We start from the raw sequence: 17986 nt of genomic DNA, 5'->3' as shown, positions 1-17986 counted from the left end.
TTTGCTTCCGTCTTCCTTTCCAATGAGTGAAGCTGCACAAAACCTTGTGTCTGCAATTGTAAATAATTTAGTTTTTAAGGTTTGTGTTTCTTGAAAAATCTATACAAAGTAGTATACATTAGCCTATTGTTAAAATATTGAAAAAAAAACATCATTAAAAATATATTTGTTTTATTGTATTGATTTGTTACATTAGTAGCTGTTGTATTCTTATAGGATGGCTTGTTAAACATTTCATACGATTTTCAGAGGGAGGAAAATCCAATACATTTAATATAAAATGTAGAATAAATAAATACATAAAGAGAAAAAGAAAAAAATGGTTAAAAGCCATAGTCCTTTGCATTTTTTTACCGTCCATGGGACTTGTTTTACAAACTTTCAGCCCCACTTAAAACAAAATTCACAGCCAACCACTGATTATGATGCATTCTGATTTTAGGCAAAACATAAGACAATACTCTCTTAACAGTATAACTGCAACCAGGAATAAGTCTTCAAGTAACAATATTCAAATACTAACTTTGTTGGGTAAGACAGACTTTGGTTTTATTCTAAATCCAGTGAATCAGATTGGTGGTTTTAGCTGATACAAAGACTTCCAGGTGTTTATATATGTTTAAGTATTTGGCAGACACTTTTATCCAAAGAAACATACATGAAATATACATATAAAACAATCACTGTAAACATGATCGTTTACGGGAAAATGTAATTGAAAATATCAATACAAAGTGTCAAGACAGAATAAACTCTGCTGTTGCAGCAACAGAGATACAGTCTATTGGTCCGTAAGATATATAGATATCTAATATATTCATACATTGTTTACGCAGGATATACACATGTATATATAACCTAATCATATTGTTTCTTCAACTTAAAAATAGCTGACCGTTTTTTCCCCCTTCTCTGGGATTATTATTCCCAGTTTTGATTCTTGGACGTCTGGTCACTTATAGCATATATAAATATTATATTATTGTTAAGCAAACTATGAACACGCCAAAACATGTGTCCTTTATCATAGTTACACGTATGACGAAAAAACGCGTGAAAATCAGTGGTATTCAGTGAGATAAAATGCGCTGACAGTTCATTGCTCCTGCCAAATTAATTGCACTGAGTGGAGTGGATCACCACTCCAAGATGGCGGCCGCGCATCTCGTCTCGTCAGCGCCAGTAGGCAGTAGCGCTCAATGCTGCATACCTGCAGGACCGAAAGCAAGGTCGCAGAAAAAATGTGAACTGGTTTTGAGTGACTTGGGCATTTTGTATATGAACAAGTGGAATGGATTGGATACCGACGCACTGAAGGAACTCGCTGCCTCGCTATGAAGTGAGGGGAAACTCAGTGAATAATGACAGGTTATATGATTATTTATTTTAAACTCTTATTCGGACCAATTTAAAATTAATATTTCGGCATGTATTTGCGAGAGAAAAAAAGAAAATGAATAAAAATAAAATAAAATATAACGCCAAATAATTTAGGGGGGTTTAAGAATATTTTAGGGGGGCTTGAGCCCCCCTAAAATAGGCCTAGTGACGCCCCTGGTGACACCCATGGTAGTAGCCATAAAAGCTAACTACGGAAATAGATTAGCTAGCTTCTCCGACAACGCGAAATGCGTTTGAGTTTGTAATACACCACACAATGCGATAGGACACCAATCTGTACTGACTGAAATAATGAACAATCATACTACAGTACCTGTAAAGTATTAGCCCACATTTCATGTTTTGTTCTTACACAGATAGCCCGACAGTGTATGTACTGAAGTTGCAATAACAGGCATGACTGTGTGTGTCATGATAAATATTTGTGACTCACTCGATGGACAGTTGTGCGTTGAATCCAGCTGGCCAGGGATTTTTTGGGGGGAAGGCACTCTATTTAGGTGGCTTCCATCTGCTCCAACAAGGATTTGAAGGCTACAACGTGGATTCCCATTAGTCGCATCTTTCAAGTGTTTTTTAATCATCTCCAAAATCCCCCCGCCCCTTCATTTTCATAATTTTCACTGAAAACATTGTCACAATTTTGCTTTTCTAGCAATCACACTCTTCTCTGTGCACAGTCAGTCTTTTTAATGTCTTTTTGCTCAATGTTTTACTTCCTGTAGTTTTTTTTTTGTTTGTTTGGGGTTTTTTTTTATCTTAGATTGTGAAAACTGGCAGATGATCACTGATGTCGGTTATAGGCAAACCACTTGTAGTATTAACAAAGTCATTGGTAAAAAAATAAATAAAAAAAAAACAATAAGTGTGGCACACTGTCATGTGATTCTGCTTGGCTTTGTGAATTTTAGGATATAAAGTGATGCTGTATATTGTATCAATGGAGTCATCAATGGACTTTTGCTTATTCTGGTTCAAAAGGTCCATGTTGAAGTCATCACATAAAAAAATACTTTTTCACTGATAATAAAATTTGCCGGTCCTCAAACTTTTAAACGCTTAACTTAGGTGATCTATATATACAGCTGATTAATGTGTTTTTGTTTTTTTCATGACAAATTTCAATTGTCATGTATTCTAAGATATCAACAGCAAATGACATGTATTTTTTTGTTTTTGTTTTTTGACCACATTGTACTCTAGGTTCTTCCTCATATATTCTTCCTTTGTTCTTGTTTATTCTGTTGTTGTAATTTAGTTCATATTCTTCCAGATCAAAATCTATTCCTTTTTTTTTCAGTAATCCATGTTTTTGTTACAGCGATCAATTTAAAGAAGTGTTCCAAAATATTCTGCATGTTGTTGTTGTTTGCTTACAGGCTTCTGCTATTAAAATGAATAATTGACAATTTGTTATCACATTTATTGTTGCTAATATATTGTTCATGTGTATAATAAAACAATTATTACAGATGTGGGAGAAAAAACCTCTATCTGGATCTATGTTATTGTCCTAATCCTGGCTTTTTAGTCTTGGTTGCGGAAGTTTTTCAGTTCCATATTTTCTTGTTCAACAATCTGTGATGTGGTTTCAATAATCTCTGTAAGTGGAAGTGGATGTGCTCCTGAATCCAGGTCTTCTCATTTAGTTATCCCTCGGAACATAATAATATTGATGCTGAATTTAAGTGTTTTTCTTCCGCAAGACTCCATTATTATTGTCATTGTCGAAGCAGTGTCAACTTTTAATACTTCTCCAGGTCCTTGATGTATTTGACAACAAGTACTCTTGCTTCTGAACCTCCATTCAGATTGATGTAGATGTTGCAGTTGGTGAAGGGCTCATTCATGTACACATTTGTACTCTCCAGCTTTTTGCCCTGTTTCAGCAGTGCCATTTTAGATTTTCTGTTAACGAGTTTCACAAGGTTGACCAGAGTGGTGTTGTTGTTTCTTCCATTCAGTGGGATGCATGTTTAGATGGTATTAATGTCGCATTCAATTTCCTTTGATTGCCGAAAGTTAACCACTCGCTGTTTTGCTGAGGCAACATCCATTTCTTCTGGTTCTCCTTCGTTATCCACAGCTTTCGCGTAGGATCTTGGTATAATGATATCATTCATCCTGATCCGTTTCACCTACAATATTCCTGAACATGATGTTATCTTGTTTCACTGCAATTTTCACTTGGAGAATCTTCACGTCTTGACACATTTCTTCTGTATTAATTTATGCACGGATGAGATGTGTCAATATTAAAATATTACTTAGAATCACTTTTTGGCACCAAGAGTACATGGATTTAATGAATACATCCAAACACTGTTTTCATATGTATTATGTTCATGAACAAAAGAGCTGTTAAAAGCTTTTAAACAAAAAACAGGTTTTAGCATATGCTAAAAAAAATTCAATGTTGATATATATCAACATTGAATTTATTTTAAATGTTAGTCTGCCCAAAAACAACAGGTGGAAATTATAGTTTGATTAGAATCTGACACATTTACATATTTTGTACATTTGCCATTAATATTTACTGTCCCTATTTAAAATACATATTAACTAACCCACCTCTTTTTACATCCCTTCTTTTTGTATATTTCTAAATCAGTCAAATCTTCCAAAATATATTGAGTGATACCCTCAGTAAGTAATAACTCTTTGGGATGTGTGTGCAGAGGTTAATTACACGATATTACTTTTTTGGCAACAATGTCCTGTTATGTGAGTGTCTCGAAGAAAAGTAATGGTGCAAAAAAAAAAAGTGTAAATAGAAATTAGATTAAAAATCAGGGTTTGTTTTTTTGGGGGGGGGGGGAGTTTGTAATCATTACCTTCATACGTGTATCTATCTTCGATGTTCTACAATTCTGTTTTGTATTTGATGACATTGTCTTCTCGTTTCCGAACATACACGTATACGCTGAATACTCCTGTACAGTAGGTGGCGGTATGCATCTCTTAAGTTATGGCTACAACTCGCCAGAAAAGCAAAAAAAGAAGAAGGACATCCTAAATTCACATGAGAAGGAGAAGATGAAGTAGAAGAAGAAGAAGCCGACCTCATGTTTTGACACTACCACTGACGTAACATAGCAGTGTGCTATTTAAGTCTGCGTTAGTCTCTCCGTTTGTACTAATTCGTCTTTCATGTGACAAACTACACTTTGTTCATTCTTAGTCCAAGTATAAACTTGACTCGTCTCCGTGAACTTTGCAGCTTCATGGGTTAGCATAGCGTGCTAGTTAGCTTAGCTTGCTAGCTGCTAACATTGAGAGTTGGAAGTAATCAACACGTCGCTAACTAGAGGCCAAATCTGAGTGTAAACTGTTTTGATTTTGTGAAGATGTGCGAAAGAAGGATGGCAGAGTACGAGGAGGAACTTCCTCGAACAAAAGAGGAGAAGGAGCGACAACGTAGACTACTGGACGCTGTTTGCAAGAAGCATCAAGTTGTGTTGCACAAAACAGGTTTGTTTACTTCTTACTCTCACATGTTTACTAACTTCGTATTTTATTAACATGAAATAACATTTGGAAAAACTTCACTGAGTGGAGGAGCTTAGTCAAGAAAAATGTATATCAATCTCTACTCTAGAGGATATCACCACATGGGCTCAGGAACACTTCAGAAAACCACTGTAACTAAATGCAGTTTGTTGCTACATCTGTAAGTGCAAGTTAAAGCTCTACTATGCAAAGTGAAAGCCATTTATCAACAATATCCAGAAAAGCCGCCGGCTTCTCTGGGCCCGAGATCATTTAAGATGGACTGATGCAAAGTGGAAAAGTGTTCTGTGGTCTGATGAGTCCACATTTCAAATTGTTTTTGGAAATATTCGACATTGTGTCGTCCGGACCAAAGGGGAAGCGAACTATCCAGTCTGTTATTGACGCAAAGTTCAAAAGCCAGCATCTGTGATGGTATGGGGGTGCAATAGTGCCCAAGGCATGGGTAACTTACACATCTGTGAAGGCACCATCGATGCTGAAAGGTACATACAGGTTTTGGAACAACATATGCTGCCATCTAAGCGCCATCTTTTTCATGGACGCTGCTGCTTATTCGAGCAAGACAATGCCAAGCCACATTCAGCACATGTTACAACAGCGTGGCTTCCTAAAAAACGAGTGTGGGTACTTTCCTGGCCCGCCTGCAGTCCAGCCCCGTCTCCCATCGATAATGTGTGGCGCGTTATGAAATGCAAAATACGACAGCGGAGACCCCGTACTGCTGAACGACTGAAGCTCTACATAAAACAAGAATGGGAAAGAATTCCACTTTCAAAGCTTCAACAATTAGTTTCCTCAGTTCCCAAACTATTATTGAGTGTTGTTAAAAGTAAAGGTGATGTAACACAGAGGTGAACATGCCCTTTCCCAACTACTTTGGCACGTGTTGCAGCCATAAAATTCTAGGTTAAGTATTATTTGCAAAAAAAAAATTAAGTTTATGAGTTTCAACATCAAATATCTTGTATTTGTAGTGCATTCAATTGAATATGGGTTGAAAAGGATTTGCAAATCATTTTATTCCGTTTATATTTACATCTAACACAATTTCCCAACGCATATGGAAACGGGGTTTGTAAATTGAACATTTATTTGCACACGCAAAACAGTATTTCAAATTAAAGACGAAATAACATCCAACAATGGCTGGGATGTTACTGACGTCACGTCCCGCCCAATGAATACTGGTGGTGGTCAAGCTAGCTCTGTTCTCAATGAGTACTAGGTCGGTGTCATCTAGCCTTTCTCGAAGGAAAAAAGAGTCCCTAGCTTGTGTGGTTTTGGGTTGTACAAGCCGTTCAAATTGTGGAAACGATAAACTTTTCTTCAGAGTTCCTGGAGAGGTAATCAAAAAGGGCGGAAAAGTGCACGATTTGTGGAAACGACAACGACGAAAAAAAGCATGCAGCGCACACTCCAGTCCAAGGGAGCAGTCGAGGAATGCATTAGTTTGCAGTGATTACCTCGATTAAGGTTTGTTTGATATACTTTAAACCGTTATTATTCCCCATTTAAGTATTATCTTCATATTATTTGTATTTCTTAAACATATGTTTGCTACAAGTGTTTCGAAAAACACCAACTCGGCAAGTCTCAATAAAAGAAATCAAATGTGAGCATAACCGAAAAGAGTTAAGTTTCTACCAAAGACAACAATCATAAATTAATCTTTCAGCACATACTCAGTTGACATCTATAGTTATATTTTGATAAAAAATCATTAATGAATATTTACACACATACACAATGTTGACAACTGTAGTTATATTGTGATAAACAATTATAAATGAGTTTACATAAACAATATTGACATGTACAGTTATGTTTTGATAAACAATCATCAATGAATCTTTCAGCACATACACAATGTTGACATCTATAGTTGTATTTTGATAAAGATGGGGAAAAACACGCTACTCGTAAATGGCGCGTGCGACAACAACAAACCATCAACTCATCAATCATGAAATGCTGCCTTACTTGAACAAAAAATATGCATATTTTGTCGGGAGAGTCTTGATACCACTTTCCTTGACCCAGCCACACTCAAAGAAGTTGTAGACCTCCATGCTTTTCCAAGTTTTCATCTATTTTGTTGTGTAGAGTGATGTCTGGAGCACAATAGTTCTGTGATAAAGTACAGGGATCTATTCCATTGCATAGGTAGATTTTTGCTCATATCTGCTTTTTGCAGAAAGATTTAAGCCTCCTATTAGAAAGGAGATTAAAGACAATGCGTCCCAGCTACAACTGGGTTATAGTAACACAGATACGACTGTATATACGGCGGATACTGCTAATATCCAAAATAGTTTCTCTCGTTTTGATGAAATAACATTAGAAGGATTGTTACAACGTGTAAATGGAATAAAACAAACAACATGTTTACTTGACCCACTTCCTGGGAAACTTATCAAGGAGCTTTTTGTATTATTAGGTCCATCAGTGCTAAATATTATAAACTTATCACTTTCCTCGGGCACTGTTCCCCTTGCATTCAAAAAAGTGGTTATTCATCGTCTCCTTAAAAGACCTAACCTCGATCCTGACCTCATGGTAAACTACCGACCGGTGTCTCACCTTTCCTTTATTTCGAAAATCCTCGAAAAAATTGTTGCAGAGCAGCTAAATGAACACTTAGCGTTTAACAATCTATGTGAAACCTTTCAATCCGGTTTCAGGGCAAATCACTCGACTGAGACAGCCCTCGCAAAATTGACTAATGATCTATTGCTAACGATGGACTCTGATGCGTCATCTATGTTGCTGCTCCTCGATCTTAGCGCTGCTTTCGATACCGTCGATCATAATATTTTATTAGAGCGTATCAAAACACGAATTGGTATGTCAGACTCAGCCCTGTCATGGTTTAACTCTTATCTTACTGATAGGATGCAGTGCGTCTCCCATAACAGTGTGACCTCGGACTATGTTAAGGTAACGTGTGGAGTTCCCCAGGGTTCGGTCCTTGGCCCTGTACTCTTCAGCATCTACATGCTGCCGCTGGGTGACGTCATACGCAAATACGGTATTAGCTTTCACTGTTATGCTGATGACACCCAACTCTACATGCCCCTAAAGCTGACCAACACGCCGGACTGTAGTCAGTTGGAAGCGTGTCTTAATGAAATTAAACAATGAATGTCCGCTAACTTTTTGCAACTTAATGCCAAAAAAACGGAAATGCTGATTATCGTTCCTGCTAGACACCGACCTCTATTTAATAATACAACTTTAACATTTGACAACCAAATAATAAAACAAGGTGACTCTGTAAAAAATCTGGGTATTACCTTCGACCCAACTCTCTCCTTTGAGTCACACATTAAAAGCGTTACTAAAACGGCCTTCTTTCATCTCCGTAATATCGCTAAAATTCGCTCCATTCTGTCCACTAAAGACGCCGAGATCATTATCCATGTGTTTGTTACGTCTCGTCTCGATTACTGTAACGTATTATTTTCGGGTCTCCCCATGTCTAGCATTAAAAGATTACAGCTGGTACAAAATGCGGCTGCTAGACTTTTGACAAGAACAAGAAAGTTTGATCATATTACGCCTGTACTGGCTCACCTGCACTGGCTTCCTGTGCACTTAAGATGTGACTTTAAGGTTTTACTACTTACGTATAAAATACTACACGGTCTAGCTTCAGCCTATCTTGCCGATTGTATTGTACCATATGTCCCGGCAAGAAATCTGCGTTCAAAAGACTCCGGCTTATTAGTGATTCCTAGAGCCCAAAAAAAGTCTGCGGGCTATAGAGCGTTTTCCGTTCGGGCTCCAGTACTCTGGAATGCCCTCCCGGTAACAGTTCGAGATGCTACCTCAGTAGAAGCATTTAAGTCTCACCTTAAAACTCATCTGTATACTCTAGCCTTTAAATAGACCTCCTTTTTAGACCAGTTGATCTGCCGCTTCTTTTCTTTCTCCTATGTCCCCCCCTCCCTTGTGGAGGGGGTCCGGTCCGATGACCATGGATGAAGTACTGGCTGTCCAGAGTCGAGACCCAGGATGGACCGCTCTTCGGGACCCAGGATGGACCGCTCGCCTGTATCGGTTGGGGACATCTCTACGCTGCTGATCCGCTTGAGATGGTTTCCTGTGGACGGGACTCTCGCTGCTGTCTTGGATCCGCTTGAACTGAACTCTCGCGGCTGTGTTGGAGCCACTATGGATTGAACTTTCACAGTATCATGTTAGACCCGCTCGACATCCATTGCTTTCGGTCCCCTAGAGAGGGGGGGTCGCCCACATCTGAGGTCCTCTCAAAGGTTTCTCATAGTCAGCATTTTCACTGGCGTCCCACTGGATGTGAATTCTCCCTGCCCACTGGGTGTGAGTTTTCCTTGCCCTTTTGTGGGTTCTTCCGAGGATGAAGCTGACATCAAATAGAAGGAAACACACTGTGACACAGCATGTGGGATAAGTACACACGTACACAAAACTGTTACATGCCGTGGGGATAATGAACAACAAATCAGCGATTGAAGTGACCAGCTTGCATTCCAAATAATACCCCGTCAGTGGACAACAAGAACATATGAAAGCCATTGAGGCACAGTCAATCTATTTACTATGCAGAGCTGATACAATCCAGTTAAACGATTCAACAAAGCTGCCCGTCAGAGCCGACAAACTGCTGCTGCTGAGCTAACAAACACAGCTCAGCTCACTTTGCAACAGGCACAGTCACAAATCATGATATGACTAAAAATAGTCTCCAAATGATTTATTTTGTCTATTTTTAATACACTTCAATTTGGTCTACATAACATGGAATTATGGTTTTGGTCCAAATTTTGCTGTAAAGACCGTTATTTAGGACACGTTCTGGCTGCTTCTAAAATTGATTCGTTTTAAGAAGCGCAATTGTTAGATGCAAATGAAGCCCCCCTTGCCACGCCCTCTCACGCCTACTAGTCTTTTGTCCCTGCCTTGCAGCTAAGTTTGGTAAAAGAATTGTCTCTCTTTTGGGAAAATTGTATGGAATATGGACACCGGTGATCCCCATCAGCCATTTAATTTTTACCTGACTTTTACCACAACATAACATCCCAGATAATTGGCGAGACCAGCAGCTCACAGTGGTTTGTAGGGAAGCCCGGTCGGAAATTTGTTATACGCGAGCTAAGGTTAAACTTCTGAGTCTTTCTCTATCATATGCTAAATCCATCCATCCATCCATCTATTTTCTACCGCTTATTCCCTTTGGGGTCGCGGGGGCGCTGGTGCCTATCTCAGCTACAATCGGACGGAAGGCGGAGTACACCCTGGACAAGTCGCCACCGCATTGCAGGGCCAACACAGATAGACAGACAACATTCACACTCACATTCACACACTAGGGACCATTTAGTGTTATCAATCAACCTATCCCCAGGTGCAAAATCCTGGATGTATAAATGTGTATAATGACAATAAAAAGTTTCTCTAATATCTATCATGTTAATACTTTCACTGCTGCTGCTTTTAACACTTGAAAACAACAGCGGTTCAAGCCGGCTATTCAGTAAACTACGTCACGAGCTACATCGCGAACATAATAAAAGACTGTATTACTAAGTGGTCTATTGCCAAACACGCTAGGCACTGATATAATTAAAAGTAATTAAAATATATGTATATTTATTTTGACGGATGATGGGATGCTATTGTCTTATAGTAGAAGGCTAAGCTAGCTACTCAATAACTCGACCTAACATTGCTAGCATATCATTCACACATTTATAACCTCCTGTTATTACTTACCATTTAATTGTCTCCTTGATTGCCATAAATACTAGTCACCGACTGAGTCATTCAAAGTAGTTTTTTTGGAAAACCCAGGAAGCAACTTCTTTAGATATGAAGGCACATTGCTGTTAAATGAAAAGTAATGCACTTTTTACTTCAGATGAAACTAAAAGTTAGTGGAGTGACTTGTGCTGGTTAAAGCAACCAAGAACAGAGCATTTCCTTCATTAGGTTGTGGTACAGCCGAATTTAAATACATTAGAAAAGGCTGACTCGCACAAGCATGTTTGGGTACATTTCCACCATATATGGATGATCCGCTGACATCACATTTGAACAAAATCCCAAATGAACCATTCGGAATAACTACGAATGAAGGCAAGATTGGTTTATGAACATCTCTGAAAATCTCTCAGGACTTATGCAGACCCCAAATACACATTAACAGAGACAATAGGTTAAAAAAAAGTTGTTTTTGCATGTCAGGGCCCCTCTTAAGGGACACACACTCTGCTCTGATGTGACACACCTCTCAACTGCATATGCCAAATATTTGAATTTTATAAAAAAAAATGTAATGACGCAATAATATTTTTTCCTCTTAAATAATTGCGTGTCATTTACTGAAGTGTAATTCTGTTCTTGTTCAATTACTTTTTTTGTTAATTACTTTTTTTTTAAAGTTATTTTCCGAACACTGGTCAGTACTACCGGGTACTAATTAATGTCAAATGATGCCATATTTTGATACCTTTCTTGCACGTGGCGTCATGACATAAGTTTTATATTTTCCCATTACATTATCAACTAGTAAAATATTCATGTATCATGTACTATGTAATATTCTACATGTCTGAGTTAAAATGTGTTGGTTTTGTTTCTGTCTTGCAGATTTCCAGCAACTGACTGGACATGGGAAAGAAAGTCCCCCTAAGTTGCAGGGGCGGGACTCCATTTTGAAGCAGGAGGATCAACAGCCCCCTCATTTTAAAGAAGAAAAGAAGCACCTAAAGCCTATATATGTTAAAGAGAAAGACAAGGAGCTAAAAAACCCTCATGTAAAAGCAGAAGAGGAGGATCCACAGCCGCCCCACTGTACAGAAGAAGAGGAGGGAGCGTGTCTTCTCCGACAGGAGGAGGCTGATCTCACTGTTGTCTCTGTGAAGACTGAAGACCATGAAGAAAAAACACCTGAGTCTTCACAGCTTCATCACAGTCCAAGTAAGCACAACATCCAGATATCATCGAATAACGGTCATTCTAAAACTTTTTTACACCAAGTAACCACCTCAGAAAACCCTTGGCTCTCCATGTACCACCATAATGACCGACATTAAAAAACAGTATCGTATTAGGCCGTAAACAAGGCGGAGGTTTTATTTAACAGGTATATTTAATATTTTTGGCCACTGTAACATATACATTCAGTTTGAACAGTAACACTGTATTTGAATATAGGAAAATAAAACATTAATTTAATCAAGTGATTTGTTGGCGTCCCACTAGTGGTACACGTACCACAGTTTGAGAATCCCTGACTCTCAATGCTTGTAGCGTATTTTCATCCACAGTTCACCATTCACTCTTACGTTGGAGATATACTTTCTTTTTAACCCAACTATTTAAAAAAATGTCATCTTTGTTAATCATCAAAAATGTAATTGCTGAGTTGCAACCATGTGACCTCGATGATGTCCCCCTTACCTCACATGGTCAAATAAATGCAAGCATTCAATATGGCTACTGTTTATTTACCTTTTTGCTGCGCAGATGTCAGCACAGAGAATACTAACTGTGAAGAGTTTTACTGCAGTTTATCATTAAAGGGGAACGTTATCACGTTATGTAAGCGTCAATATATACCTTGATGTTGCTGAAAAAAGACCTTTTTTTTTTTTAACCGATTTCCGAACTCTAAATGGGTGAATTTTGGCAAATTAAATGCCTTTCTATTTATCGCTCTCGGAGCGATGACGTCAGAACGTGACGTCACCTAGGTAATAAAGCCGCCATTTTCTCAAACACATTACAAACACCGCGTCTCAGCTCTGTTATTTTCCGTTTTTTCGACTATTTTCTGGAACCTTGGAGACATCATGCCTCGTCGGCGTGTTGTCGGAGGGTGTAACAATACTAACAGGGAGGGATTCAAGTTGCACCACTGGCCCAAAGATGCGAAAGTGGCAAGAAATTGGACGAAATTTGTTCAAAATACGAGGGTGTGGGGAAAGCCGACAAAATGGTCAGTCGTTTGTTCCGCACACTTTACTGAGGAAAGCAGAGATAGCAAGATTGTGTGGATATCCTGCAACACTCAAAGCAGATGCATTTCCAACGATAAAGTCAAAGAAATCTGCCGCCAGACCCCCATTGAATGTGCCGGAGTGTCTGCACATTTTACCGGTGATGCTAAGGCAGACATGGCACAGAGATGTATGGATAACCTGCAGACGCATTTTCAACGATAAAGTCAACTAAATCCCAAAGTTGAGTTTTGTTGATGTTGTTGACTTATGTGCTAATCAGACATATTAGGTCGCGGCATGACTGCCAGCTAATCGATGTTAACATACTATTTAGGCTATCTGTATGTACATTTGAAACTATATTTACATCCAGCGTTTCCCTCCACCCACATTTAATGCCAAACAAACTTATACTAATCAATGGATTTAAGTTGATCTAGTGTCACAAGATGCGAAACTTCCGATCGTTGGTCTGCACATTTTACCGGCGATGCTAAGGCAAACACTGCCGAATAGTGTCAATAGCTATTCGCTCAATAGCTTCAGTTTCTTCTTCAATTTCGTTTTCGCTATCTGCCTCCATACTCTAACCATCCGTTTCAATACATGCGTAATCTGTTGAATCGCTTAAACCGCTGAAATCCGAGTCTGAATCTGAGCTAATTTCGCTATATCTTACTGTGCTATCCGTATTGGCATCACTGGATGACGTCACAGGAAAATGGACGATGGCTTCACAGATAGCAAAAATCAGGCACTTTAAAGCTTTTTTAGGGATATTCCGGGATGGGTAAAATTTTGATAAAAACTTCAAAAAGTAAAATAAGCCATTGGGAACAGATTTTATTGGTTTTAACCCTTCTGAAATTGTGACAATGTTAACCTTTTACACCAGTAATCGTCACATTCCTATTTGTGCATTGATCAGTAAGATAAGTAATGTATTTGTAAGCATTCACAATTCCCATCACTGCTGTGTAATTGTTGTTTATCAGTGTTTGTTTCTGTGCTTTTTGGCATTTAATGTAGAACATATGTAATACATTTGTTTAGTTTTTACATTTGATCTCCTGTTAGAAGATAAATATTTTGGCGTCTGCAATTGCTTTAAGGTGTGAAGATTTAATAATGGAGTTTATTGATACTATTTAGCGATGTGGTCTGTGAATTGTGCAAGGCACTCTTCCCCACCAAGACCGGTAATACCACACCACTTTGCCGCGCTCACCCTTTAGAGGACAGCTGTAATTTCCTGGCACTGAACCTGAAGAAAATAGTTATTTTCAGGTTTTTTTCTGTGTTTACATTCTTACACTTTGGACTATCTACTTATACTTTGTGAAGCATTTCTTACAAATTCCTTATTTTTTAACTTCACTTTAATTTTTTAAGGTTATTGTTAAGTTTTGAGTATTCCTCTATCTATTTTCTACCGCTTGTCCTTTTCAGGGTTGCGGGGGGGTGCTGGAGCCTGTCCGAGTGTTGAATATTTTTTTTAGAATTTTGTTTTAGTGGATTGTTTGAGTGTTTTCCATGCTTGTGTTGACATTTACTTTCCTTTCTGCCTTGATAGCTGAGGGGATCATAATCAGAGGAAGGTTACATTTAAAAGAAAAATATTTGCGTTTCATATATTTTTGTCCTGGTCCCTTTTTTCTTTTGGTCTATGACCAAATAGGGCTGGGCGATATTGCCTTTTTTTAATACCGCGATATTTTTAGGCCATATCGCGATATACGATATTTTGCCTTAGCCATAAATGAACACTGGATGCATATAATCACAGCAGTATGTGTTTACATTAAAACATTCTTGTTCATACTGCACTAATATATGCTATTTTTAAACTTTAATGCAGAGAAGGAAATCACAACTAAGTCAATTTACCAAAACTGTGTTTATCAAAGTTATTAGCCGGTGACTTTTCAAATGATGCTACATATTAGCAGTAATGCTACTTTTGGTAGCAACGCTTGTGCCCCACACATGACAAATTAAATTTGTCTACTCGACATATTCCCGCTTGAAGCCGAACCACCGCCAGACGATGGACCCCGTGCTGTTTTTGTTGGGAATTAATTCTTCCTTCATTTGTTACGAGATTCACGCCTTCTTTCTCTCGCAACAACCCGCTAGCATCACAGCTAACGTTAGCCACGCAGCTACCTCTCTGCTGGGCGAGGGTGTATACATATGTGACGTATGACGTGACAGAATGTGATGTATGTAAGAATGTCCGCCTGCTTCTCTGTGAGAAGTAGACACAGGAAAGAGCGAGGAGAGCCTGTAGTGTAATGCCCGCAGCTAAAAACAACTGCGTGAGAACGTCTACTCAAATATTACGATATAGTTATTTTCTATAACGCACAGAGACAAACCCGCGATATATCGTGTATATCGATATATCGCCCAGCCCTATGACCAAATATCAATAATTATCGATATTGACCGGTACGAAACACCTATATCTTGACACATATTTCAGTAATATTGCCCAGTTCTAAAAGTAAAGAAATAAATATAGATAAATCAGGTATGACATTTTAGTCTGAAACTTTTTAAAACGTTACAGAAGAGTAAATGAGACAAGGGCAAATAAAGAAATTCTTAAGTATAGTGTCGTAATACCAAACGATCCAATACATTAAAGGCCTACTAAAATGAGATTTTCTTATTCAAACGGGGATAGCAGGTCCATTCTATGTGTCATAGTTGTTGATTTTGCGATATTGCCGTATTTTTGCTGAAAGGATTTAATAGAAAACATCAACGATAAAGTTCACAACTTTTCGTAGATAATAAAAAAGCCTTGCCTGTACTGGAAGTAGAAGCCGATGTGCGCGTGACGTCACCGGTGTGAGGGTTCCTCACATCCTCACATTGTTTATAATCCTAGCCACCAGCAGCGCGAGCGATTCTGACCGAAAAAGCGACAATTTCCCCATTAATTGGAGTGAGGATGAAAGGTTTGTGGATGAGGAAAGTGAGAGTGAAGGACTACAAGAAAAAAAAAAAGAAAAAAAAAGACGAGGGCAGTGGGAGTGATTCAGATGTTATTAGACACATTTACTAGGATAATTATGGAAAATCCCCTATATGATTGTTTTTGTGTTACTAGTGTTTTAGTGAGATTAAATAGTCATACCTGAAAGTCGGAGGGGTGTGGTGACTGCCAGTGTCTCTGATGGAAGCAATGGAGGAGCCAAGAAAGTCGCAGCTCCCTCTTTGACAGCTGCAGGAGGATGCAAGCTCCGCTCATGTCTCCGGTAAGAGCCGACTTATTACCACAATTTTCTCAACGAAACCTGCCGGTTGACATGTGGTAGAGAAACGTGTTCGCTTGACCGCTCTGTTCCATATTAAAGCTTCATAACAAACAAAGAAACACCGGCTGTGTTTGTGTTGCTACAGCCGGCCAAAATACACCGCTTTCCACCACATGCATTCTTCTTTGTAGTATCCATTATTAATTGAACAAATTGCAAAAGATTCAGCAACACAGATGTCCAGAATACTGTGTAATTATGCGATTAAATCAAACGACGAGTGGTGCTGGTATAAAATGTCCGTCACAAGCACACGTCAACATAAGCGTCATCATTCCGCGACGTTTTCAACAGGACACTTCGCGGGAAATTTAAAATTACAATTTAGTAAACTAAACCGGCCATATAGGCATGTGTTGCAATGTTAAGATTTCATAATTGATATATAAACTATCAGACTGCGTGGTTGGTAGTAGTGGGTTTCAGTAGGCCTTTAAATTTACTGAAATAGATTTGTACATTGGTTTTGAAGCATCACCTTGTTAATAAAACATGTTAAAACATATTTGTCCTCTAGACGTCCAGCAGCTGATTGGTCATCAAGAAGAACCTCTCTCTTTGTTGCTGGAGGTGAGCTCCCCTTTGAAGCAGAAGGACCCACAGCCCCCCCACATTAAAGAGGAAGAGGAGGAACTCTGCATCACTCAGGAGGGGGAGTATCTTCTAGGGCAAAAAGAGGCTGATCTCACCAACTTTCCACTAATTGTTGTGTCTGTGAAGACTGAAGACCATAAAGACAAACCACCTGAGTCCTCACAGCTTCATCACAGTCCAAGTGAGGAGAAGAGAGAGGTGGAGCCTCCAAGCAGCAGCTCACCACAACACATGACAACAGATGGTGATGGAGACCACTGTGGAGGATCAGAAGCAGACAACCTCTTAGCTCCACTATCAGATGGTGACGAATCTCACATGAAAACACACACAGGGGAAAAAACTTTTGTTTGTTCAGTTTGCGGTAAATTATCCTCCCAAAAACGTAATATGCAAATACACATGAGAAGACATACAGGAGAAAAACTTTTCAGTTGTTCAGTTTGCGCTAAACCCTTTGTTACAAACTCTGATTTGACCCGACACATGCGGACACACACCGGAGAAAAACCTTTCATCTGCTCAAATTGTGGCAGAAAGTTTTCTCAAAGGGTAACCATGTTGTCACACATGAGAACACACACAGGAGAAAAACCTTTCAGGTGTTCAGTTTGCGGTAATTTATTTTCAGAAAAACACAATATGCAAATACACATGAGAAGACACCTAGGAGAAAAACCTTTCAGTTGTTCACTCTGCGTTAAGGTATTTTCTGAAAAACATACTATGCAAATACACATGAGAAGACACAGAGGAGAAAAACCTTTCAGTTGTTCAGTTTGTGCAAAAAACTTTGTTGCGCAGTCTGACTTGACTCGACACATGCGGACACACTCTGGAGAAAAACCTTACATTTGCTCAAACTGTGGCAAAAAGTTTTCTCGAAAGGAAAGGATGCTGTCACACATGAGAACACACACAGGAGAATAACATTTCCTTTTCAGAAATAACTTTTTGAGTTGACTTTTGTAGAGTCATTAATGGTCTACTGCAGGGCTTCTTTAAAGTCTGTACTTTGTGCCAGATCCAGACCAAAACTTAGTCTGGACCCAGCCGGAATCCAGCAAGCCTACCGCATGTTATGAATTACAAAACACTAAGTTTCTTTTAGATACTGGTTGAAAAAAATAAATATGATTCACAAGATCCTTTAAGGGTGGAACCGCA

The 17986-nt window shown here is 38.8% G+C and overlaps 1 protein-coding gene across 1 annotated transcript in view; it reads left to right on the top strand.

Moving 5' to 3' along the window:
• The first annotated feature begins 4421 nt into the window (after positions 1 to 4421).
• LOC133538146 (zinc finger protein OZF-like) overlaps positions 4422 to 17986 on the top strand; it is a 15085-nt gene continuing 1520 nt past the window's right edge. Inside the window, exons 1-3 of the mRNA XM_061879491.1 lie at positions 4422 to 4875; positions 11545 to 11874; positions 16743 to 17986. The exon at positions 16743 to 17986 is cut by the window's right edge and continues 1520 nt beyond it. Of these exons, the coding sequence (XP_061735475.1) occupies positions 4752 to 4875; positions 11545 to 11874; positions 16743 to 17749 (1461 nt within the window). The 5' untranslated portion in view covers positions 4422 to 4751 and the 3' untranslated portion in view covers positions 17750 to 17986. The remainder of the gene's footprint in view (positions 4876 to 11544; positions 11875 to 16742) is intronic.

The sequence above is a fragment of the Nerophis ophidion genome, linkage group LG19, assembly GCF_033978795.1.
Source record: "Nerophis ophidion isolate RoL-2023_Sa linkage group LG19, RoL_Noph_v1.0, whole genome shotgun sequence".
NCBI classification, from domain to species: Eukaryota; Metazoa; Chordata; class Actinopteri; order Syngnathiformes; family Syngnathidae; genus Nerophis; species Nerophis ophidion.
This window is presented reverse-complemented; position numbering and strand designations above follow the sequence as displayed.